We start from the raw sequence: 25,330 nt of genomic DNA on the forward strand, positions 1-25,330 counted from the left end.
CATTTATGTTTGTTTAAGAATTAAGCAGGTTATGAACAAAAAGTCAATTTGTGTAAAGTAGTATGTATAGGCTACCTTTGGCGTCATGCTTTATAGGCGCTTAAAATTACAACACTGCAAGTAACTAGACCGCCATAACCCAAATTCAATCGCAGACTTAGTTACACTTTGTAGGTTGCTAGTGTGTATAATCCCAAAACGTTTAAAAGCAGAAACTATTGTTGAATCAGTTGTTAAAGCATCAGCATCAGCCGTTGTTACTATTGAATTATGGTCCAGAACAAAGTTGGATTTTCATCCCAGCCACTGGTAGCATCAGTTCGACGAACGGTGCATTGGAAACCACCGCTGTTAATGCTGCCCATTTGTACAGCGTATCTGTAACATTGTTAAAACAACTTAGTCTTAAGCAATCTTTTGTAAACCAGTTAAACATTGCATTAAAGCGCATTTTAATTTCGTCTGATGTCTCTGTCATAAATAGTAATCTCTTACGTCATCTGACTAAAGAAATCTCCAATAACCCAACCAAATATTTCTTTAGGTGGTGGATCTTTTGGGCTTGAAAATTGAACCGATACGTTTGCGGTGTTGGTCGGTGATGATCCAACTGTCTGGTTTCCTGAAGGAAGAAAATGCTTTTTTAATATCCGTAGATTGGTGAAGAAGCTGATCAACTGTGGGTGTAATTCATTTGTCAACAAGCCAGCATAAAAGCACAAAGTTCATGTAATAACAAATTCTTATATTTTCGTTCATGACAGCTTGCAATGGCAGCATAATTTTATAGATTTCAGACACAATAAACTCCTACTGGAACTGCCAACCTTTAACGTTTTAAACGTGTAATAGCAAGCGCATTTCACGCTGTTACCTAGTGGTGGAGGCACCTCTAAACCCACAGCAGACCATAAGAACGACGGCTGTTCGGTCCTTCTTCCCAGTTGGTCGATATACGTATCGCGGTCGGTACGTATCGTAAGTTGATGTATGATAACAATACTTTACATGTTTGTACATGTCAGCTAGCAGATTAGTACCAAAGTTTCACAGAGTGAACAAATTTGACCCACCGTAAACCTTTCAAATGGACAGTAGCGAGCAGATAATACATTATTACCCCTACCTTTAGCTGGAGGCACCTCTAATCCGAGGGCATTCCACAAAAGAGTCGGTTGTTCAGTCCATCCTCCTAGTTTGTCGGTGCGTATTGCGGTAAACCGAAACGATAATGAGGAAGAAACGACTCCTCCTACCGCGTATCTGTTAAAAAACTTATTCTGTGAAAACGATGCTATTGAAATTACCATAACCTGAGATCATTGCCAAGTCCAATTTAACACCGGTTATTGTTCTTACGTCCCGGCCCTTCCTTGTACTGATGCGATCACTTGGGGGTTCTTGCTGAGGTAGGGTCTGGGAAAACTTAGCGTAAAAGTCTTAGAATTCTCAGTTGATTTGGGAAGAATCTTAGATTCTGCTCAAAACAAATTTTAGAATAAGCGCAAAACTATAAACAACAAGGCAGCAGTTTTCATATTTATCATCGCTTTCTCATATATGCGATCGTTCTTCTTTTGTAATCTTTTTAGCATAAACCAAATAAGTTAATACAGCATGTACAGTACATATAGCGCTAATGCAAAACAAATCTTATTCGATTTCGTTACCTGATTGAGCATTCATTTTGGTTTTCAATTAGTAAACAAAGTTCTCACTTTTTGTGACATTAATCTGCAAATATAGCACCGATATATTTAGAACAAAGTCACATAAATTTCAATGTAAGTTAGATTGCAAGCAAATACAACATAACTCGTTATTTCATCACCGGCATTATCGTAACTACCTGTAATATTATAAAGTGATTGTGGTTTTCACAAAATTTGCTTTCTCATCCTGTCTCTCTCTTAAGGCTCAATCGTTGCCCAAACACGTTTAATTTGTGGAGACCAACTGTTGTCCGAAGACTCTTGATTATTGGCCATTAACCCAGCCTCTTTATAGCCGGTCTGATCAAGCTGAAAGAAAAAGGTTCGCGTTTCCACGACTCCTATTGTTGACGATAATCCATCTTCGTTGAGTCATACTTGCTTGCAGTGTGCATATAATTAAAGGCGATGATTATCTAAAATTATGTGCATAATTTGTTTTAATTAATCTACACACTTTAGATGCAATAGAAGTATTCTGATCGATGTGGAGAGTAAAATAAACCTGAGATTACAATGGGTAACGTGTTGGGGTGAAGGGTAATCAACTCCAATCGATGAGTAAAGTGTGTAAGATTGACATTATTAATCATATAATTCTGGATTATTGAAAAACAAAGGAGAGCAGATCACACCAGGCCAATATAAACTTTACAATATCAATTCAGTTATCGACCATTTTGAGTGGCAAAAAGAGAGTCACAAATACTCTTGCACGTTCCATGTAGGCATTACAAAAAAAGCGCTTAAAAACTGTTTAAATGTTATCAATTGCACAACCAACAGCGCTGGGTCTATTGTTTCTATTGGGTCTACCTAAGGATTATTGTGTGCTACGTCAAAGTAGGAAATCGTTGTGTTGCAAAATTTTCAATTTTCTATGGATTTCTATTAACTACTGGAATTCATTGTCTGACTAATCCTGGCTCACTTTGGTGCGTAGAGTACAGTAGCATGAGGTCTCGAATGATTACAGCAACCAAAGTCACCGGGTCGCATATTTAGAATGAACTATAAGTTTGACGTAAATAGAAATCTGTGAAACAATAAACACAACATAATACAATCATCAACAATGTTCTTTTGCGCGGTTTTTCTTTTCGGATAGATTGTAGAAGTAAGCAATAAGCATGATGCATTTCTGCGGATTTTCCATAGGAAATGTGTGGCTAAAATCAAAACAGCGCAGATGTCAGTCATATTTACTTAAGCATAAAAAAGCAATATTATCACCTACAGCATAGCAGCTACTTCCGTTCGCTGAGGTGGTCGGCATTTAGCTTTTGATCCCGCCTCTTCGTTGTTGGAATGATAGGCTATATGGCTATACTTCCGTTTATTTTCTTTACCCACCTAATTAACATTGCTGTATTTCATGAAATTGAAAATCTAAAGTATTTGCCAAGCAGAATTGGAACGAATCGTTTGGGAGAAAATGGTTGGAGCAACGAATGTTAACAACTTCGACAGGAAAGTTGAAAATGAAATGATAAACAACGAAGAGGCGAAACGCGAATCTAAATTCCCAGCTTCTCATCCAACAACCGGTAACAGAGGAAGCTGCTGCGTTGTGGAATTTCCATATTTTCTATAGGTAGGTGTTAATAGTTGAATCTTTTTCGACAAAGTGAAAATGGTTTATTTAAATGCTGTATTGATTTTAGCCACACATTTCCTTTGGAAATCCCGCAGCATTGCAGCACGCTTCCACCTGAGTCCTACACAAGAGACACTGGGCAACATTTTCTGGGGAACGCTTAGCTGCAATTATAACTTCCACCTGACTTTTGAATTGTTCACCACTCAGGACTTGTCCGACATTTATCGGAGTACCTATATGAGTCTTAGTCTATAAATTTTTGTCACAAAATATCGTTGGCGTTGTTTAAAGTTTATAAAAATAATGCATGTAAAAACTTTACACGCATTTTCTGGGACCTGAATCTCATTTGTCCCCACACTTCCCGACAGCGCAAATTTTCGCACATGCGCACAACGGATGGCGCAAAAGATCTGTAGAACGTTTTAACTAAGACAAAACAAAGGCCTTTTAAAATAAACTCAGTGGCAAACTTTCCAGTTCTGACAAATCATCAGTGAAAAGCACAATTTTAATAATTCTACTTCTTTTAGATGCAATATAAGTATTCTGGGCGATATGTATAGAAAAATAAACCTGAGATTACAATGGGTAACGTGTTGGGGTGAGGGGTAATCAACTATACAATCGATGAATAAAGTGTGTAAGCTTGACATTATTAATTATATATTTCTGGATTATTAAAAAACAAAGGAAAACAGATCACACCAGGCTAATATAAACTTTACCATATCACTTCAGTTATCGACCATTTTGAGTGGCATAAAGAGAATCACAAATACTCTTGCACGTTCTATGTAGGTATTACAAAAATAGCGCTTGAAAACTGTTTAAATGTTATCAATTGCACAATCAACAGCGCTGGGTTTAAAGCATTAAATGGTCGATATAAATAGATAAAGTTCATTTTTTCGTTTGATGTTGGCTTGATGAAACTGGCATGTAGCCTGAAGACAGCGACAACAACTGTATGCGAATGTTGTGTGGTTTGTAACTCAGACGATAGCATGCTACGACTAGATAGCTTGTAAATGCAGATAAAATACAGTAATTGTATACACATCGCGTATTGTCTTAATCAGGTGTTTGCATTTCACAAAGAGCGTGTACTGTAAATGGTTATGTAATATTTGAATGCACATTTATTCTGTCTTATAGTTTCGGGGACTACCAAGAAAAAAATTCGACTGACGGGCTCAGTAAAACGGCACGAAAAAAACTTACAAAACAGTATCTGTAAACTTTTTATTTGAAAACTTGGATAACGTTTTAGGTCAGCTTTGAGACATTGAATCTACTGTAAGTCTGTCTTCAAACCTTTTCTCACACGACTTCAAATTTCGCAGTTTTCAAAGCAAAATAAAGCTCACGCAATGCGTTCTTGATAATGTACTTAACATGTTGTTAAAACAGCGGTTGATGTTTGAACAATAGTAGCTACTAATTAAAGAACATGAATACGGGTATTTTTTAAGTAAAATCTCAAACAAAAGTATTCAAAATGACAGTTTTCAAAAATCGGACATGTTTGGAAAAGCTTGAGTTAGCGCCCATAAAGTTAGCCAAAAACAGTTCAAAACCAATCAGTTAAATGTGATAAGTTACATTCTTTTGCTTAGTGTAAATTTTTGAACCGCTTATGCGTTTATATGTATTTTATAGCATTATATGTCTGACCGATTGACGAAAAATGGCCGAAAACTCCGACTCATAAGTTATTTTTAAAATGTTAAGCGCTGCAGCACGGACGCATCGTGCATTTCACGTATAGAATGCAATTTAAAATTTATTGCATTTACCGTTTAAACATTTATATATGTATGTTTATATGTTTACTTTTATATGTATTTCATTTCATTAAATATCTGTTTGATTGACGCAAGTGGTCGAAAAATCCGACTCATAATTTGCTTTCAAAATGCATTAAGACGTTGTTATACGGACGCATCGTGCATTTCACGGACAATCGAACCACTTAGTCTTAATGCTTACCAATATCCTTCTAGTAAACCGATTTATACTTGAAGCCTTTCAAAGAGCAGTCACTAGCGTTAAATACAAAATGGATTGCTTTGATAATTTCCGTTTAATAACTGTTTACGACGCAATACAACCAGCAGTTTACAAGCACACGTGATTATCCACACAAAGTGGAATTAAACAAACATATATTGATATATTTAAGATGGTTATGAACAAAAGTCCATAATATGACGTATTACCTTCGAAGATATGCAAAATGAGAAATCTACTCCACTGTAAACAACTCTCAAACTTAAATTGTTGTGTACAAGAACGTAATAATACGATATATATTCAGGGAAGTCGGTTAACCGTTAAGATTCATACCATATGTCAATTCATACATTCGGTTAAGTGTTACAGATAGGCATTAGGTACAATCTCAAAATGCTGGAGAGCAGATGTTACTACTGAATTATGGTCCAGTACAAAGTAGGTGTTTCATCCCAGCCGCTGGTAGCATCAGTTCGACGAACTGTGCATTGGAAACCACCGCTGTTAATGCTGCCCATTTGTACAGCGTATCTGTAACATTGTTATAACAACGTGTTTCAATACAGTTTATCAACGGGCCAAAGCACACTTTTGGCCTGATGTCATCATTACACAATAAGAGTGACTTACGTTATCTGGCTAAAGAAATCTCCAATAACCCAAGCATATATATCTTTAGGTGCTGGATCTATTGCTGACGGGAATTGGACCGATACGTTTGCTGTGTTGGAGCTGGATGCTGCAATGGTCTGATTTCCTGGAGAACAATTCAAATAACATATAAAACAGATTAGGCTGACAAGCTAATCAGTTGTTGATATATGACTTGAACAAACGAATAAGTTCGTGTGATAATAAAGTTTTAAGTTTTTGTACATAACAGCTTCAGCAGACAAGGTAGTGATTTCACAAAGTAAATTATTATGAAGACAAATTGTGTGCTTTTTAAACGTGTATTAAGTGAAATTGAAATCAGTACCTCGTGACGGAGGTACTTCCATTCCTTCAGCACTCCAGTTTAACAGTGGCTGTTCGGTCCATCCGCCAGGTTGGTCAGTACGAGTCACAGTAAACCGAAACGATAAAGGGGAAGGAACGATGCCTTGAACAGTGTAGCTGTTGAAAATTGTTGTTTGCAAAACTTTAAGTATTTAATGTGACTTCTAATAGAGTTCAACGTTTCGTCATTTTGTTTCATCTATAGCTAACACCAGTCATTATCGTTCTTACTTTCCGCTTCTTCCTTGTACAGTTGCCGTCACTTGGGGGTTTGTGCCATTGTATGGGATGGGAAAACTGAAGGTCATGGTCTTGGAATTATTTTCCGATGCAGGAAGAGCCTGGATTCCTGTTGAAAACAAATTTAATTGTCAAAACCGTGTTTGCGATGAACACAAAAATCAAAACAAATCAGATTTCATGTCTTGCAATATTTTTGCATTTATTCCTTTTCCATTATAACAAGATAATATTAACTTACAATATAAGCTTAGGAATGCAAGGCAAATCGTATTCAATTTCGTTACCTGTTTGAGGAGACATTTTGATTGTTAGCAAACAAATGTATTACTTTTTGGGCAATGTAATCTGCAATTATAGAACCGACTTATTAACAACGAAAGCACGTAAACTTCAACATATGATATATATACAGTAAGTAAATATAACATAAACTTAACTTCCTAACTTGCATTACCCCAATCGCCAATTATATCGTAAAGATAAGTTATTGCATTGTCTTTGACACTTGTCTGATTATTCAGTTTCTTAAAGGCTCAACTGTTGTCTTAAAACTCTTGATTTTTGGCCATTAACCCAGCCTCTTTATAGCCGGTCTGATCAAGCTGAAAGAAAAAGGTTCGCGTTTCCACGATTCCTATTGTTGGCGATAATCTATTTTCGTTGAGTCATACTTGCTTGCAGTGTGCATATAATTAACGGCGATAATTGTTATGTTATTAAAATGCTGTGTATAATTTGTTTTAATTAACCTACAATCTTTAGATGCAATATAAGTATTCTGACCGATGTGGAGAGTAAAACAATCGACAGATTAAAATGGGTTTTGCATTGGACTGAAGAGGTAAATAGCTGATCAAGTCCAACTGTCGATTTATCTAGAGTAAATGCACTAAGTCACTTAACTGGATAATGCCACTACAAATGCAGAAATTCTGTTCAATATAAAAGAAAACCTCAACCATCGTTGACTAGTATGGAGATAGCGTTTGACAAATATTTGAATGAAACACACCGAACCATGGAAGTTGAGGGTTTGAAAGATGAAAGCGTAACCGCGACGACAGAAAGCACGTTTTCAATTGTTTTTCTTCAAAATTAAGCTCCCTAAAACCACCAGGTGTATGTGGACTGTGGAGTTATGAGCGATCCTAATAAGTCACAGGTCGGTAAGTAAATGTAGATGAGGCAATTGTATGCACATTGTGTATTGTCTATTAATCAGATGATAGCATGTAAATGCATAGGTAAAGTTTGTATGTTCATTTTGTATTGCGTATTACTCAGGTATTAGCATTTTACAATTAGCATGTAAATACAGACGAGATTATTGTATGCACATTGTCTACATGATTCAGGAGTTAGCACGGTGTGAGCAGATCAGCATCTAAGAACGAAGGAATTAATTGTATGCACATTTCTATGGCCTATTAATCAGGTATTACCATTTTACAATTAGCATGTAAATGCATACGAAATAAATATGTACATATTTCGTACTGTGTGTGATTCATTGATTCAGGCGTTAGCATTCTAAAATTAAATTAGCCTGTGAACACAAAACAAATTTAATTCCACAATATCTATTTGTTGCGTTTACATATAGGCCTACCCTAGGTGTTTTTATGCAAGAACTAACATGATGATGAGATAATATTAATCCTGGCTAGCTCGTAATACACCTGATGAAGCAAGCTGATACTTGCAAAAGCTTGTATGTCAAAAGCCAAGAATGCTGCTATGTAGCCTATTCTGTTTTTTATGTTTTCATTCTCTGGATCAAACCGCCATCAACTGGATAACCTAAATGATGAATTGTGCTGACTACCAAGCCTTGATTCGTTAAATGGAACAAATGCAAGCTCATAGCTATAACATCCGGCTCAATGGAAGACTTACCAAGGAATTTTCATTTAAAGCAACAGCGCAATTCGCAGCAAGATATTAAGCACGAGCGCAAAAAAAAACACACCACAGAGCACAAGTTGAATTTAACCATTTCGAACGATGATTTTTGAAGCAAACATACAAATTTTCCTCTTTACACGCCAATTTATGACAAATAAACAAATGATTAGGGTTTCAATGCACGCTAAAAGTTGTGTTTTTCCACGCGCAATTTCTCATTGAAAACTGCAACGCTGCTGCTGCTTTCCTGTGTGACCTTAACGTGGTTATACAGCCTATAGGTCAATTGTGTATCTACATCAGTATTTTGTATATTATGGCACCGGCTTTTTGCTTTGAAAATATCACGTAGATTTAATTCCGACAAACAAGCAAAAGTGAGAAATGTTTCTGTTTAGGATTTCACACTTTCGGAAGAGTTTGAAGCAGAAAAGTGTTTATTAAGGAACGCGTTATAGATTCTACTAACTGGTCATAATATCATCAAATCTGCTCGAGAATTCCGTAGGAATAAGAGCTCATTATGACAATTAGCACAAGATTAGAATTTCATTTCCAGTTGAACACTTTAAACTATTAATTGCAGTCGACTGAAATTCAATGACAAAAATAAACAATAAAATGGGAAACGACTTATTGCTATGCAGTTTTCTGAATTAACTACAGTCAAAATAATGCAATGCGGATCTCTAGAGAATTTTCACAAATTTTTTGAAATGGCTGTAATAGTATTCAGGATATCAAAACGCACCCCATTCGTCTACTTTCCGCCCATTGAAATGGTCCAGAGTACGGGTATTTTTTGCCATTGGAATGGCAGGAAGTATGCCTTTCTTACCCTAGAGTAAGATATATGCTTTTGGAATGGGGAGAATTTTACTTCGGCACAAGTATGGTTTGTGAACCCCATCCGTCTGTTTTTTCCACCCATTAAAATGGACCTGCTTTCAGCAATTGGGTTTCCCACAAACCATATTTCTGCCGAAGTAAACATCTCCCCATTCCAAATGCATATTTCTTACTCTAGGGTAAGAAAGGCATACTTCCTGCCATTCCAATGGCAAAAAATTCCCGTACTCTGGACCATTTGAATAGGCGGACAGCGGACGAATCGGGTGGAAAACGAAATGCTTATGTTGGATTGATTTTTAACCTTTTTGCCGGCAAGCTTGATGGAGCTTCCACCATTCGGATAAAAGGAGCTCTTTTCATATTCTGATTGGTGAGTAAAAAGTTGTACCTTCTGTGACCCATAGATATAATATAAATAATATATGATTTTATCTATGCTGACTGTAATCGCGCTTGAATGCGTCGCAATGGCATCAACAGAAAGAAAAATATAGTTCAGTTTCGCTAAAATTGTTCAAAACAAAATAGTTTCTTCTTTTTTTCTTTGGCAGCACCAAGAGCCAGTTTATTATATAATTTTTTATTTAAATAGTTTTCTTTCATTTTTTATGTTAAAAAATTGTTATGTTATTAATTTCTCAAAAAAGTTTTTGTTCGGGTTTTCGATGGAAAATTGACTCTATAAGGCCTAACAGTATACTTAAGAACCGTTAGGCCTATAGCCTAGCGTGGAAAGAACAAGATGCAGTCAGAAAGGATAAAGATAACAATACTTTTATATTTTTACGAAAAATTGTTAAATCATTAATTGATTGTGGTAATAATAAGCCTAGAAATTTCATTTGGATTAGGTTCTTGACGGTTTCGGAGGATGTACATTGGCTTGGCTAGCGAATAAGTTGATAACCTTTTACTTACTGTATATGTATATACCGATTTAACATACTGCTAGATTCTCATCGACTTGAGGGTGGGACTTCACATATTTACGCTGATGTCAGGATGTGTAGCTACAAATCAGGCAACGTTAGTTGCTTTTTGTGGGCACGGTTTTTTGTCGAAAACTGCCACATTTTTTATTCTGGTATTATTGTGTTTTGGTATTAAACAATCATGCCATACTGGAAAGTTTGGCACCTGCACGCAAGAGATTCATTATTCCATTAAAGTGCACACCAAAATTTTTATCTTAACATCGAATTATAATAAGTAAACAAAGAAAAACTGATTTTGTGAATGCCAACTGTTTATAAGAAATAAACAAAGAATTGAAGCTTCAGTACATGACGTCACGCCGAAACTTGTGTCTTTATACGCACAATTTTTTGTTGAAAACTGCCATACTTTCTAGTCAGGATGATGGGCTTATCAGTTTTTCTTACCTTGAATTCAGTCATTTGTTTGACCTGTGAGCATAATAAACACAGATAGTTGTAAATTTCAATCTCTTAATTCAAAAGCTTGCTTCATGATATGGCATCGAAAGCTTTATCTTCAGTCAGAGGAAAATGTTTGCATAAAATATGAGACCGCTTTACTGTTTGCTAACGCTTTGTTGCTTATATGCTTTTCGGGTTGAACCAAGCAGGATTCTACTTAGCTATACGCTGATGTACTGAGCTGGAAGAAAATGGCATCACAATCCAACACAGAAGAGAACAAAAATTGCACTGAAACGAATGGAGTAAATCGACCGAATAGTAATCAGAGCGGTTCTTCTACGTCCCAGGCTAGCAGTAGTGGGAGTGAGGTTGGTTTTTATAACTTCTACAGTCTACAAGGTGTCATGCTTTAGTGTTTTTGTCATAAGAACCAAATGTGCTCTTGCTGCTGATGAGAAAGCAGGGCGATACGATTCTGACGATGATAGAAATGTCATATGACATTGTATACGTGAATCTACTAATATATATACAGGCGTACAGATGCATTCAGACAGATTTACAAAATTGCCTATCAGCGTGTATATTAAAACATTTTGCTGAATTTTATTTGAACTATTCATTTGTTTTCTTTTGAGATGTTATGATTTATATGCTATGGCGTATTGATTTCTGCAATACAATTCTTATAAGGTGAAGGATGAAGAGGAGGCTAAGACTGAGAAGAAAATAAAAGGTTATCGTGAGAAAAGAGCAAGAGAAATTGCTTCTGCTTCAAAAATATGGCTCTCTAAGTCTCCTCGTGGTTTGACATCGAGTGCAAAGAGGTAGTATAACCTTAATTGTAAGCAGCCTTTGAATATATATAAAAATTTGCAAAATAAGTTTAACTTGCAAATTTCATTCCACTGTTTTTCCAGACTTCAAAAAGAATTGGCAGATATTACAGTGGACCCCCCACCTAACTGCAGGCATGTGTGTGCGTTTAAACGAGTTAACTGATTCAGAGCATCATTTATTTTACTATTCAACATTTTGCTTGTGGTCTTTATTTCTTTTGTATCATTATTCAGTGCTGGGCCAAAAGGTGATAATCTCTATGAATGGGTCTCAACCATACTGGGACCACCAGGTTCTGTGTATGAAGGAGGCGTATTCTTTTTAGATATCCATTTCTCTCCTGAGTACCCCTTTAAACCCCCAAAGGTAAATAACGAACTCAACCTGATTGAGTATAGCGCAAATATTTCAATAAATGAGCACACGAAAATGTGAAACTAGTTCTTAGTGATTTAGTGCAACTTTGCTATTTCCCAGGTCACCTTCCGCACCCGAATATATCACTGTAATATAAACAGTCAGGGCGTGATATGTCTGGACATTTTGAAAGATAACTGGAGCCCTGCATTGACTGTTTCAAAAGTTCTACTTTCCGTTTGCTCGTTACTATCCGACTGTAACCCAGGTTTGAATTATAAATCTACATTTGATTGTTGTTTGGTGAAATTTGAAATTACCATGCTGCAGGTTTTTGAAGTTTGCATTTGAATTGGTGACTTGATATATTCACAATATAAATTATTACAATTGCTATCAAACAATTCTCATTTTTTTAGCTGACCCATTAGTGGCCAGTATAGCAACTCAATATTTGACTCATCGACAAGAGCACGACCGTCTATCTCGGCTGTGGACGCAAAAATATGCGACGTAGTCTTTTCTGCAAGTTTTTATATGGTCTAGTTGTTTTTATTGCAAAACCTGACATAACGCAGACCACACACTTGTCATTCCCTTCGTGTTTGTGACATGGTTGCTGTTGTATTGGTCTGATTATACCGAGCGCACATGCTTAAAGTGTTTTCATTTACTGAAAAATCGTTTGTCCTACAGTTTGTTTAATTCCTTTCGAAAGAGTTTACAGCTTATAAAAATCAAATTGCTTTTCTTATCAAGTTTTGAAATGGTCATAGTTTTTCTCAGCACTGTCAATTAAAAGTGAAGATTGTGTTCTGTGCATGAAGTATCCATATTGATAGGATTAACACTCGGTGCAAAGACCAAAGTTTTTACCTATTGGCCAAATCTGATAAATATTTTGGAAGACACCAATATTTGAATGGTATGTTTCTGCTATAGATCTATGCACGTTGTGATAAAGAAACCTGAACGTTTACATAGAAAAATGATTGTTTTACTGGTAACAACAGTTATTGTTATGTCATAGTTGTGTGACGTCGCCTTACATTCTCCCTTGTCCTAGTTTGTTTTCCATGATGATGCAAGCTTGATTTTCGCAGGTTCTTGCCTACAATTGTTATTTGTTTTGTGTACTTCAAAGAAACCTTTTTTCAATTTTTTTAAATATGATTAACCTCTGTTTCTGCCGAATTTATAACTAGATTTACGACAATTTCAAATTTAACTCGATCTTTCTTTGGATAGATCCTACCTTTAAGTATGCACAGCCATAGCTTGCTTTAGAAATCTATTATAAAATGGGTCCGATTACAGCTTTTAAGGAAGTCCTCATGTTTAAGGAAACAGTGTTTTGGCCTACTTGCATACTTCCAGTGTTACATAATTGGCTGTCTATATCCTGCTTTTCCTGAAACCTGCTTTAAATACCTTGCTTTACAAAATACTAATTGGAAATTTGTCATCTTACTGTGTTCCTCTTCTATCAAATTCGTGCAGTACTGTAAACTTTTTGCAATAAAATGTCATTCTTGTATTATTTGTTGAAAATATCCAAAACAGACCTAAGAAAAACGTCGTGCGAAGTGTTCATCGTTTACAATACACTGCCCACATTTTAACATTATGCAGTCATTTCAACTCTTTACTCTGGGCTTAAATTCTATTTTTTATAGCACCGTTGTACCTAACATCTTGCACATTTTTTACTGTCAGAGCGCCATCTTCCTTTCCTAAGTTAATAGAATGTGCACGTTGGTCTCTGTTGGGCAATAACAATGGCTACCGTCAAATTTTCTATCCCTGTGTAGTTAATAGCATCATCTGCAAGAAACGATTGATTTCAATGCCATGACCTGTGTAAATTAAAACTGGCAGAGAATAAAAATATTTCAGTTTGCTTTGCTGATAATCTTTCTTAACCTTATTTTGTGAGTATTAAGCAAAAGCAAATGATAACTTTGTGAACGCGATGCATTTCTTGCACTGAGTGGTCACAGTGATTGCTTGAGTGGCATCTCTCTAAACTCCTGGTACTATCACAAGTTACTAGAATGTTTATTTAAACAACAGGAGAAGGTACTCCGCCACATTGAAAGCTGTATTTAACAAAAAAATACAAAACGTCGCAAATATGCGCCATTTAATAAAAAAGATGGTCACATAAATTTGAAAAATGGGTATTTTAAAGAGGTTATTACATATGTTCGTACAATCACCATTGATAACACAGACGATGGTCAAAAATGGTTGGCGCCTTTAACTTAACGATGTCCCAGGGAAAATGTACAATGAAGCTTTTGATTTGGTTTTTTAGAATCCGTGGATTTTAACCTGATCCTTCTTCGCCAATCCAACCTGGAAATAAAAATATTCAATAACTGACTTGAATACTTGGTTTAAAAGAAAAATACTAACAGCTAGCTCGGTATACTGAGTTCGAGGGATGAGAAATAATCGCCGAGTTTAAGTCGTGCAAAAGTTTCCTCAGCCCAAGAATAAAGATTATGATACCAAAATGACTTGGTCATCAATGATAAAATAATAGATTAATCAGTGACGTAATGTGAACATAGCAAAGTATGGACTCTTATAAAATGCTTGGTTGCAATAAGTAGCAACAAGAAAAAAGTGAACAACGCTGAAATCTCCAGCTGCCAAATGTTTTACAACTTTAACTGTATCAAGTGGGGATGAGATTTTCGTAACACTAACAAGTGCGAACCGTCTCCAAAAAGATTGAAAAGTACTGAGTTAAATAAACTTAATGTCAAGAAACTTACATTCGTGAGAAATTCAGCTATGTTGGTTCGCTGATCACCTTGTAACTGCAACACCTCTCCATATTCTGAATGGTCAACTACCGTGCCATTACATGCAAACTCCTGAACAAGGAACTGATTAATGAAAAATCTGTATACAACTACTAAAAGAATAACCGTACGTAAAACATTGCCGTGTTGCTTACAATGGAAAAAAAATATTCCAATCTAAATTTGTATTAATAACAGCTGGGCTGCGCTGAGGGTTGAAGACTGAAGTTAAACGGAAATTAGGGTTAGACTTGAGGTGAGTACAATAGTTGTAATTATTATTATATATACCATGTTGTAGAAGGGCATATTCTATTGCAACATTGCTTGTTAAAGATTTATTTGAAATATAGGAAACCAGCTTCAAAGCACAAATCTTGCCTTTTTGCAAGCTCTCACAATCTTCTTCTTATCGTAGTCATCAGATATTCCCTGGACTGTAGTCAGCGTTTTTCTTCCATTTCGCTGTTGGATTCTTATGTGGATCACTGTGCCTTGGCTACCAACATCATTTCCCTTGCTTGCATCAGCAAAAGGATCTGTGACAAAAACAATTAAATATTTTATGACCAGCAATTATAATCATGTTCTCAGCAAAACTGAAATGAAATATTGTGGTTTGTATATTGAAGAGCTTGTGTATATTGTATATTGAAGACTCTAGACCAGGGATGTCCAACCTGCGGCCCGCGGGCCACAGTGCAGCCTGCTAGTCATTTTCACTCCAAAAGTATGTACTTTATGTACCCATTTTTCTTGAAATTTAATAGGTTCTGCGTTGCAGACGCTGACCGGCGGTTGGGAACTACTGGTCTAGGCTACAAGTAGGTATATACAAAGGTAAATTTTATCAAACACTGTCATTGAACAAGCAAACTCAGCACACTAGTGCTCATAATTTACAGTACATGCCACATGCAAAATTGTTGCACTTATGAGCCATTGCCCAAATGCATGTAACATATAAACTATGCGTACTTTAACATGGGTTTTAAGAGATACTCACTCAAACTGGCAAGCTGGAAAAATGACTTAACAGTGACATTAATCGAACGGAACAACTCACCGTAACCTTGCAGATTAAGTACTTCGTCACTCATGCGGAAGGTCAGAGCAGGCTTTGAGTTTGAAATTGAACTTGAATGCACGATGGTGGTCAAAATTTATAACTAACGTTTATGTGTTTAAATAGAAAATACCACACAAACACTAGGAGAACGTTTTCTAAAATACAGAATATGATAATTTAACAGTTAGCCTGAAAGAGTTAACAGTTTTAATGATGAAAAAACATGTCTGTACAACTTTGTTTATGTAAAATTTTTCCTCAGCATCAGTGAGATTTTTTTGGAAAGTATATTTTATATGTACAAAAAAATGGCCCAGATTTGAGAATATATTTCATTTAAAAACAAAAGAAAAGTATTCTTTTAGATTTAATCCACAATCTTGACTGTCAAGTTGTCTTTTAAGTAAGACGCATGGCCTCAGATTAAAACTTTGATTCTAGTGCAGAAGTGTAAAACCACGTCATGCATTATTATACTACGACCCCAAATTATGACTTCACCCAAAATCTTGTTGGCCCAATTATCGCCATAGCTGGTAGATCATAGTGGATAGATGCAAGTGCACAACCAGATGATGTCGCAACTGGAGTAGCGGGAATATAAAAGAGTATCCTGTGGTTCTGCAGTTGCAAATAGGGCTATTATAACCTACTATATTTTTTAGTTTTAACAGCGTTTTACAATAAACAAAAAAGAAACACTGGACGTCGAGTTAAAACAAAAAATACTAGAGGCATGAGTGCACGCCACTACCTGTATCCTTGTACACACACTTTCTCATTGAAAACTGCCATACTTTCCAGTCAAACTGGTACAGATCCATAGTGGAAAGTGTGGCAGTTGCATGCACGAGGTTTGTCAAGTTGAATGCTAAATTTGATGTCTTCACACCATTTTATAATAAACAAACAAAAAAATGGTTGTTTAAACACTAATCTATAACAAATTAACAAAGAAAAGAGGCTTTGCTGCATGCCATCGCTCCGAAAGTCAGAAATTTTCGCCTTTGAATGCACGAATTCTCATCGTAAACTTTCCTACTTTCCAGTCTGAATACAGGTTAAGATTTTATTGAACCTCCAATTAGGCTATTTTGAAAATATGTTGATTAGCAAAAAGTAAAACCAGCGATTATAATGTGCAGCGTCTTGTATCAGCTTGAAACAATCAGACCAACCCAATGCAGCGTAGATTAAAAGTAGGCTAAAATTTTCAACACACATTGGTTGCCTAGCATTGGCTTTGCCAGATAAGCTATTTAATTCTGAAATTATGCGGCCATTATTTCACCAAACAAAATCATGCGTCCAAAGCTTTTTTCACAGTTTTTGTATAACCTAACTTCAATGTTATAACATAACCTAAACCTCACCCAGATCTTCCTTTTAGTCTAAATCCAATTCCAATTAAACTCTAAATAACTAAAATCACGTTTTAGTGAACCAATTCTTCTAATCTAACCACTTATTTTAGGTCTATACTTACGGTAAAATAGTCGCTGTCATTAAATCAAGCTAGGCCTACCATGGTTTAAGTATTCGAAATATACCCTAAAAATTGCGCAATTCTAACTCCTCATACAAATAAACAATAGAACAAAACATATATATCGCACGGGTTTCTATAATTCTATGTCAAAAGTTCTTTGTTCAGCATGATGATAGAATTACAAAAAGCGCCTACATTTTTCTTTCCTCTTGCCACTGACTGTCGTCACGTACTTGCCAATATGTCTGTGTTGAGAAACTTGAGACTAAAATAATCTGCCACCTACAGGTTAAAACAAGTTGCATCATTTTCTTTTTGGGCCTCTGAACAAAAACAGATGAAGATTTTCCGCAACAAATTCTTCTCAAAATGCTTTGAAAATTTTGTCATACCATTTATGTTCACAAATTTTTGTAAGTATTTCTTATGTATAAAGAGCACTATGTCTTGGTTATTTTATAAAGTATTTTGTAGTAACCTATAGTATGGTTGATACCAGAGTCGTTATCTTTACACCGAGGAAAACATTAGGTGTTGTGTAAATTAATATAAGGTAGGAAAATTTGAAGTGGACTTCAAACACCATAACTTGTATATAATAGAACACTTGTATTTCTTGTGTCGTTTTCAGGAAACGCTTCAGTTCATCGAACGAGTCAAGTCTGAAGTTCTCAAAATGAATTTATCTGACAATCGACAATATTCACTTTGCGATCATGTTACTTACTTCAATGCCCGGTTTCAATATAATCTGAAAAATAGTAACTCGTAATGGTTTAACAAAGATGTTGGCATTGGCTCGAAAAATCTGCTTTGGTTGAATTTGGGCTAAGAGCAGTTACGTTATCAACATGTTCACAATGTATAAAATAGTTTTTGGTCCCCCTAAACCGGTTTCAAGCAATTTCATTGCATGGCTACATTACCGTAACTTGCCTGCTTGTCCAGGGCGCTCAACAAAATGTAGAGGGGCTTCGAGACATATTGAACTTTATAAACCCATTTTTGTACAGGCACCAACTTTGCTGAGTTCTTGGCAGTGGTAAAATTTGATCATATGTGTATTATTTCGTAACAAAGTAACTGGTGATAAATAATAATAGACGGCCAATTACAAAAATACGTACCGTACGATAACAAACAGATAACAAATTCAAAGGCCTATTTGGGCCTGCTTGAAGAACAATGCAAGAGGTCTACGCTTGGAATTCACCTTGAAGCAAATTTTATTCGCATCTCTAATCAGCTCTGGAATTTGCGCGCGATTCTCGAACCTTCGTTGCCAGTGTTCGTCCTTCATTTATTTGCCTTGTGTAGTTAAAGTGGTTGGTTGGTAGTTAAGAGTAAGTGAAGAATAATGAAGGTGACTCACAATGTATTAAGCAGGGTTAACTTCAGTTTAGCTATGTATTAGCAAGGGATATTGATGCAATGCATTTAATTACTGTCAAGTAAAGGTTTTATTGGAAAATATGTTAGTTAATAAGCAAAGAAATATTGTTACTTTACGGTTAACTTTGTTCTATAACCACGCGCAAATATAGGAAAGCTTCATTTTACTTTATCAAGTGAAAATAGGCAACCAAGAATTTTTGAAGTCCATTAATTGCTTGAAGAGTTATCAACCATCTGGCATCATTCATGCTTGATTAAAGTTATGGTTAATTTAATTTAAACTTTCTCAAATTAGTCAGAACTAATTACTAATAACATTTATTGCTTGTAGATTCTCCTACGTAGATGTGCTGAAAATTTTGAATTTTTGCGGACTGATAGTATATACCAAACGATTTACTGGATTTACTGAAGGCATGTGGCCTAATCTTATGGTAGATTATAATCGAGTAATAGCTCGTATGAAAAGCTCTCCAGCAGAACCCAGAACTCTCACGTTGCCTTGGCTGTCTAACTCACTCATTCATTGCATTGAGGTCTTGTCAGGTACGCGGGTAAAGTTTTTTGTTTTTTGGTTTAAATTGGGCTGGCCAGTTTCTTACGCTTTGGATTTGGGGTTTTGTATTTGTATGGTCGTTGTTGGTATCTTTTGCACGTTTCCATGTCATTGAATGTTTTGGCTTTTGTTGTCCAACTTTGTTGCTGCGTTAATGCTGCCGAGCTCTCTGCCTGCGCTTTTGCATTGATTCCATGTCGTGATCGCCTTTCTGCGCTTTGGCGTTTGTTGCGTTGTTGGAGCTGGTAAAGTGCTGGTTTTATTTTGGTTTTATTATGTTTTTTTGAGGTTTGTCATTTGATTTTTTTTTTCTGGCCATACAGCGACCTCCATCGTCATGCAATCCAGTGTCTTATCCATTCTCACTTATCCTGTGTTCAGAATTTTGCGCTTGACACTCCCTACTTCCGTTTCTTTTTCCGCCTTAAACTGATCTGCTGCTACTCTGAAATTTTGACTTTGAACCAAATCTGACAAAGTCTGCGCATGGCAGTTGTAACAAGCAGATAATGCTGGCCTACTGTTTTTAGTTCATTAAAGTTGGCTTGAAGGAATTTTCATTTAGCAAACTATTTTCAGATCAATTAACTTACGGAAAGTAATACAAGATATGAGACCCTGATTGGAACGAACGGAAGACACTGAACTTCTAGGAGACAGCTATGTAAAGTTGCAGGGATCCTGTTAGACGCAGCAAAATGCCGAAGATTGAACTGGAAGATTTAGAAGACAATGATGCGAGTCCAGTGATATCGCAAGGCAAGAGACTCTCACAAAGTTACATGAGAGTAAGACTCGAGCGGTTGAGGCAAAGTGTTAAAGGTTTTTTAAGGTGAGACCAGCATAATGTTGTACCATTTGGAAGCAGTAGCGTTTAAGTGAGTTAAAAGCGGTATTGTTCACCCGTTACTTCAGATGCTTCACCCGTTACTTCGTTACTATGTCTTCGTTTTGGCAGAAACAAATCAATTGAAATAGCTATGGACAGAACAAAATGTCGGAATATCGTGGTCTTGTCTTATAAGGAAGTCAAAAAATTAATATATTGGACAGAACAAAAACAAAACAATTACAGAAGGTGTGGTCCAGATGCGTGGAGAGACAAAAAGATGATTGACTGATGCGGGGAAAAGATTATGTCAAAGAGTGTGGCAGCTAAAACGAAAGGTATAGACTATAGATGAATGCGATATAAACGAAAGAAAAGAGAAAGATAAATAAATTTCCTTTCAGTCTTTTTGTGTCTTTCATCGCTTGACGTCAGCAAGCGTTCCAGTTTTCATTCTTATCTCCCCCATTCGATTGATTGCTGCACTTCTGGTAAGTTGCAATTTGAAACTTAACTCATTGGGGTCTATTTGTCTTAATCTTAAAATGTTTAATGTAGGACGGTACCTTAAGATACTTAAATTTCCAAAATCAATAATTTATTTAAAGCTTACATTGTAAAGTTGGCCTGTTTTAAGATTATCAGAATGATCACGCCGAGAAAACTATGGTGAAAGCCCAACCTTATAACAAAAACAATCTGCATCAGACGTCATCAAGTTTTCGTCACACCTGCAGCTTTCTTCAGAGTAGAATACTTTCCGCATTGAGAAGTGATTAACATCAAAAAACTGCGTTGGGTTAGATCACATCTGTACTTGTTAGCATACAATGTATGCCATGTTTGTCATGTCGCCTGGTTTGAGATTATGCAATTGGTTTTATACGTAATTTGTTTACTTGCAATTAAATTGAAAAGATTATGGATCATTGGTATGTGATTTTAAAATGTGTGCATATTCCTCGCAATTACGATTTTCGCGTTGTGTTGCTTTATTGATTATAAAGCGTCGATTATTTGAATTTTGCGCTAACGACAGCGCGCATTTATGACCCTCTCTCGGGTAATTGTTGATTTAGTTTTCAAAGAACTCGCATATTAGTAACACAGGTGTCGGTCTCATGTTAGCTTGTAGCCTTCACGGTTTGCGCAACTAAATCAAACTGATCGTAAGCGACATCTAGCGCGGATATGATTTACTATTCAAGTAAATTGCTATTTGCTGGTATTTGTGATGAACTTTGACTTTGTTGATTTTGTTCAAGATGGTGATGATGATGATGATGACAGCTAACAACCTGCTTATGCTATTTTATTTTATTATACTTTATATATTCTAAAAAAATGCGTTTTGATTCGTGCATTTTACTGGCATAATATAATTTTATTCGTACGGACGTGTTTGTGCAATTCTAACTATTTTACATTGGTCGGGTCCTTTGGACCTCCTAGAATTGTAAATGGCAACGTTCTACAAATTAATTCGCTTCACTCTCAAAGTATATATTGGTATATAGTTATAAAAATGACATCAACGAGAAGCAAATTACAGTACTATCTGATGAAAACTCAGCTGATGACAATGACATTAGTCACCAGTATTGTTATCAGTTTAAAAAAGCGTTTGTATCGAAGTCATTGTATGTTTGTTTTCTTGTATTGTTATTCGTTGTCATTAAAGTTTGTGTTACCTAATAACGACATCTGTGTCTATTTAGTTAGAGTAGAATATGTAGTTAAACCCAGAGTCAGCTTGAAAGTTGTAAACAGATACATATTTCGTCCTATGCAGGAATCATCAGTCCGTGGCATAAATAAACGGAAAAGCATAAACATAATCATAACCAGAAATAAATAAAAAATTAACAGAAATTACAGATAAAAAACTGTAAGTTAAAACTCATATAATAATTATAATACACTGCACTCAAGCTATGCAAAATGAAAAGCTGTTATCTGCTTGAACGGTAATAATAAATAATCCAGGTACAAATCGCAGAGTGTGATGTACAAAGATAAGGAAAACAAAAGTTCGCCTGGACCTTAAAGACTGCCTGGAAGAGCAGAAGAACTCTCAGGCGAAAGGAAAAATATTAACATCACAAAAAGTGAAATTACGTCTATGCGAGGCAAAATCATTGTAGTGATATTAAAGCGTAACCATTAATTTGGTTTCACAATGATCGAGGTTGTTGATATCCTACAAACATCCGTCTGATATCCTTCTTCAACATTGGTAACATTGGTAACATTGTAACAATGTGTTAAATGCTGTTTGTTCTTGTACCATAGTGTTTCAATAATGCCATTTTATCGTTATTAGTATCATCAGAAAAAAATTTCAATTTGTTCCACTTACTTTATTTTAACTTTTATTTTATTTTTTTCCCACTCTCTTTATTTTTTATTAAATTAACTAATGTAGTAAGTTATTTAATTAATAATTTATTACCACACACAAACAACCATATCAAGGCTGAACACACCAGTACTGAAAAAAGCGCAAGAAACAACTTAGGACCAGGTTATCTTCCACGAGACCACGACAAGCATTTTTTAAAACTTAGCCTACATCTGATAGTTATCTCAATTAAAGTAAGCCACAGACATGTTTATCTATAGTGCATGCCAATCAAAACTTCACATGTAATACTGTAACAGGCATCGTGTATGACACTCTTCACATGATGAATTAGAATTCCCCATGGGAAATTTTCCAGTTTTAGAACTTTTCTAAAAATTAGGTGCTTTCCCTACCTTTAGGACTTTTCAAGAAATTAGGTGCTTTCCCTACTTTTAAAAATTCTCCAGAAAGTAGGTGGTTTCCCTATTTCAAGGACTTTTCTCGAAATTAGGTGGTTTCCCTACCTTTAGGACTTTTTAAGAAATTAGGTGCTTTCCCTACTTTTAAAAATTGTCCAGAAAGTAGGTGGTTTCCCTACTTCAAGGACTTTTCTCGAAATTAGGTGGTTTCCCTACCTTTAGGACTTTTTAAGAAATTAGGTGCTTTCCCTACTTTTAAAAATTTTTCAGAAAGTAGGTGGTTTCCCTACTTCAAGGACTTTTCTCGAAATTAGGTGGTTTCCTTTAGTTACATGATTAATTGGCATTCCTCATGAGAGTTTATCTATTTTCATGGTTTGCCATGAACTCAGTTACTTTTCTTTTTTACAGCCAGACGATAAAGCACTGAACATAATAAAGAAAATGACGCAGTTTGTATTGCCGCTAATACATGGCTTCAATCAACCACTTCTTATTCTTAGGAGAAGCAAACTGACCGGAGACTGACCTCATGACACGCCTTTTTGAGGATTCCTCATCTCATTATGTTTTGGCTCAGCTGAAAATTGAACCACCACTTCTACGAGCATGCCTTACTGTTGTGGCCTTCAGTCTTGGCTAAACTATATATTAGTTAAAGTATTGACAAGTGCTTACTCTCGTATTTGCTGTTTAACAACCGGTAACCCATAAAATTATTTTGTTAAGCAAGTTTGCATTTAATTCCCAACACAAAAAAAAACAATAATAAAACAACAATAAAAAAAAACTAACATAAGGAACATGCGCTTTGTAAGTAAGCTATAAAGTGGAAATAAGAGGTTTTGTTCACAACTAGACCATAGTGCAGCGGAAGCACGGAGTTAAATATACAAACAATCACGGCAGGTAAAACATCAACTGATAAAGACCGAATAGGAGTTTTCTTAGCAAGCAATTGAAGCCAATTAAGAATCAGGCTTTGTCGTATAAGATGGACAGTACTATTACGTGTGTCAGCTGGCTCCAGAGATGTCTGACGCAAAAAGAAATAACGAACCAGCAAATTCTTGCCTTTGAAAGTCGAAAATTGGAAAACAAACTTAATTTATGTAAGTCTAATGTTGCAAGGAGTAGCACCTTTATCAATAAGCTGGTAAATCAAGCATTCTAAATCGAATAATTAAAACAGTGGCTAACGCTCATACCAATGCACTCAATATCAGAACACGTCATGAGGTAATACAGTTACCTCTATAAGGTGGGTAAAATTACCGACGTAAACATACAATTACATAAAACGGTTTTCGGGCAATGACTAGCAAATACATCACCACCAAATAATTTTTTTAATTTCCTTAACAATACCAGTACATTGGTTTAGTAGTCTTCGTGAAAATAAAGATATTTGTGATCGCATGAACGACAAAGTACCACGTCGTTGTCAAACCCGTTTTTGGTGTTTTCTTTTTTTGTGATCAAGTTATTCTTTTTCAAGTGAATTCTTTAAGTGACTCCCGAAAAGCTCTTAAATTGAAATAACTCATCATCTTGTCAGGTTTCCTCCTCTGAATCAATCTCCCAGAGCTCAGTATCATCTTTGTGGATCTGGTCAAAGTAACATCATAGCTAGTTAACTGCTGGAAAATAAATTCGTGAAGATGACTTTAAAAGTTTTTACCGATTAATATTGGTCATTCGCATTCGACAAGCGATGAGCTGATTCTTCCAAGGAAATCGTGTTTTCACCACCACATACCTGGCAACAACACACTGGTTTAGTGGTACATATACAAAACCTTACTGCATAAAAGTAATTATACACTGTATTTGACGGTGTATAGTGTTTAGTATTTTCCAGAAAAAGAATGATTTTGTAGTAATCGAGCATATGTGTACAGCAAAACAAAACACAACTGTGAATTTATCATTCATGAAAGCATTTACTACAACGTGGCAAGAAAACAAAATCACCTTATATACAGCAGAAGGCATTATGGAAAACTTTAGCTAGAGTCGGTATAAAATAACTTACACCTATGTTGTGAAGCTAAGATACCTCCCTTGTTTAATTTGAATGCAAATAGTCGGCTGCTTCATTCCGCAAAGATATTCCACAATGTCACGAATCAAGTCAAGGTAGATGCGGTTGAAAGCTTTCACTTGCTGAGGAGAGTACATTCTGTGATGAGAGCAAATCACGGTTCCAAACACATTTTGACAAACAAACAAGACAAACATGATTTTTATAATTAATCTTTTGTAACCTGCTCAGCTTATCACTTGGAACCACCAAAGAAAATTTTTTTTCTCTAAAACATAAAATACACGAAATAAAAAAATAAGTAAATGAAGATGTTATCAACCAGGTATAAAATAATCAATCAGTATACATACAGCAGTGCACACTTGTAACAGGTAGGTCCACACAACCTAAGCTTACTAAGCAACTTACAAAATTAAGCCATGACAGCAAGTACGAAACTCGTAGCTCGAGGCGGTCAACGTGT

The 25,330-nt window shown here is 35.8% G+C and overlaps 4 protein-coding genes and 2 long non-coding RNA genes across 7 annotated transcripts; 2 read left to right on the forward strand and 4 right to left on the reverse strand.

The window, feature by feature from the left end:
• On the reverse strand, window positions 1-1,999 carry LOC143469741 (uncharacterized). Its single transcript, XM_076967547.1, has 6 exons — window positions 1,850-1,999; window positions 1,671-1,734; window positions 1,360-1,477; window positions 1,127-1,263; window positions 496-622; window positions 1-378 (listed from the first exon to the last, which is right to left on the reverse strand). Exons 2-6 carry the CDS (start codon window positions 1,684-1,686, stop codon window positions 261-263), a joined length of 516 nt encoding a protein of 171 aa, XP_076823662.1. The 5' UTR covers window positions 1,687-1,734; window positions 1,850-1,999; the 3' UTR covers window positions 1-260.
• Window positions 2,000-5,379: 3,380 nt separating this feature from the next.
• LOC143469740 (uncharacterized) lies at window positions 5,380-7,045 on the reverse strand. Its single transcript, XM_076967546.1, has 6 exons — window positions 7,025-7,045; window positions 6,855-6,915; window positions 6,559-6,676; window positions 6,308-6,444; window positions 5,959-6,085; window positions 5,380-5,859 (listed from the first exon to the last, which is right to left on the reverse strand). The coding sequence occupies exons 2-6, from the start codon at window positions 6,868-6,870 to the stop codon at window positions 5,742-5,744; spliced, it is 516 nt and encodes a 171-aa protein (XP_076823661.1). The 5' UTR covers window positions 6,871-6,915; window positions 7,025-7,045; the 3' UTR covers window positions 5,380-5,741.
• A 2,556-nt stretch (window positions 7,046-9,601) lies between these two features.
• LOC143468908 (ubiquitin-conjugating enzyme E2 E1-like) lies at window positions 9,602-13,443 on the forward strand. 2 transcript variants are annotated; one of them, XM_076966389.1, is made up of 7 exons: window positions 9,602-9,697; window positions 10,916-11,077; window positions 11,403-11,536; window positions 11,630-11,680; window positions 11,783-11,915; window positions 12,027-12,174; window positions 12,326-13,443. In XM_076966389.1, the coding sequence occupies exons 2-7, from the start codon at window positions 10,958-10,960 to the stop codon at window positions 12,421-12,423; spliced, it is 684 nt and encodes a 227-aa protein (XP_076822504.1). In that variant the 5' UTR covers window positions 9,602-9,697; window positions 10,916-10,957; the 3' UTR covers window positions 12,424-13,443. The 2 variants fall into 2 exon arrangements, with proteins under 2 accessions (XP_076822504.1, XP_076822503.1); XM_076966388.1 differs by lacking the exon at window positions 9,602-9,697 and having other exon boundaries at window positions 10,028-11,077.
• A 546-nt stretch (window positions 13,444-13,989) lies between these two features.
• LOC143468910 (eukaryotic translation initiation factor 1-like) lies at window positions 13,990-15,971 on the reverse strand. The gene is made up of 4 exons (XM_076966390.1): window positions 15,786-15,971; window positions 15,101-15,258; window positions 14,690-14,791; window positions 13,990-14,264 (listed from the first exon to the last, which is right to left on the reverse strand). Exons 1-4 carry the CDS (start codon window positions 15,817-15,819, stop codon window positions 14,220-14,222), a joined length of 339 nt encoding a protein of 112 aa, XP_076822505.1. The 5' UTR covers window positions 15,820-15,971; the 3' UTR covers window positions 13,990-14,219.
• Window positions 15,972-19,007: 3,036 nt separating this feature from the next.
• Window positions 19,008-20,775, forward strand: LOC143469503 (uncharacterized). The gene is made up of 5 exons (XR_013119129.1): window positions 19,008-19,218; window positions 19,808-20,060; window positions 20,187-20,395; window positions 20,462-20,548; window positions 20,695-20,775. It is a non-coding gene; the product is annotated as an uncharacterized LOC143469503 (long non-coding RNA).
• A 2,850-nt stretch (window positions 20,776-23,625) lies between these two features.
• Window positions 23,626-25,125, reverse strand: LOC143469242 (uncharacterized). The gene is made up of 3 exons (XR_013119087.1): window positions 24,856-25,125; window positions 24,502-24,579; window positions 23,626-24,428 (listed from the first exon to the last, which is right to left on the reverse strand). It is a non-coding gene; the product is annotated as an uncharacterized LOC143469242 (long non-coding RNA).
• Between the last annotated feature and the right edge of the window lie 205 nt (window positions 25,126-25,330).

This window comes from Clavelina lepadiformis, chromosome 8, assembly GCF_947623445.1.
Source record: "Clavelina lepadiformis chromosome 8, kaClaLepa1.1, whole genome shotgun sequence".
Lineage (NCBI taxonomy): Eukaryota > Metazoa > Chordata > Ascidiacea > Aplousobranchia > Clavelinidae > Clavelina > Clavelina lepadiformis.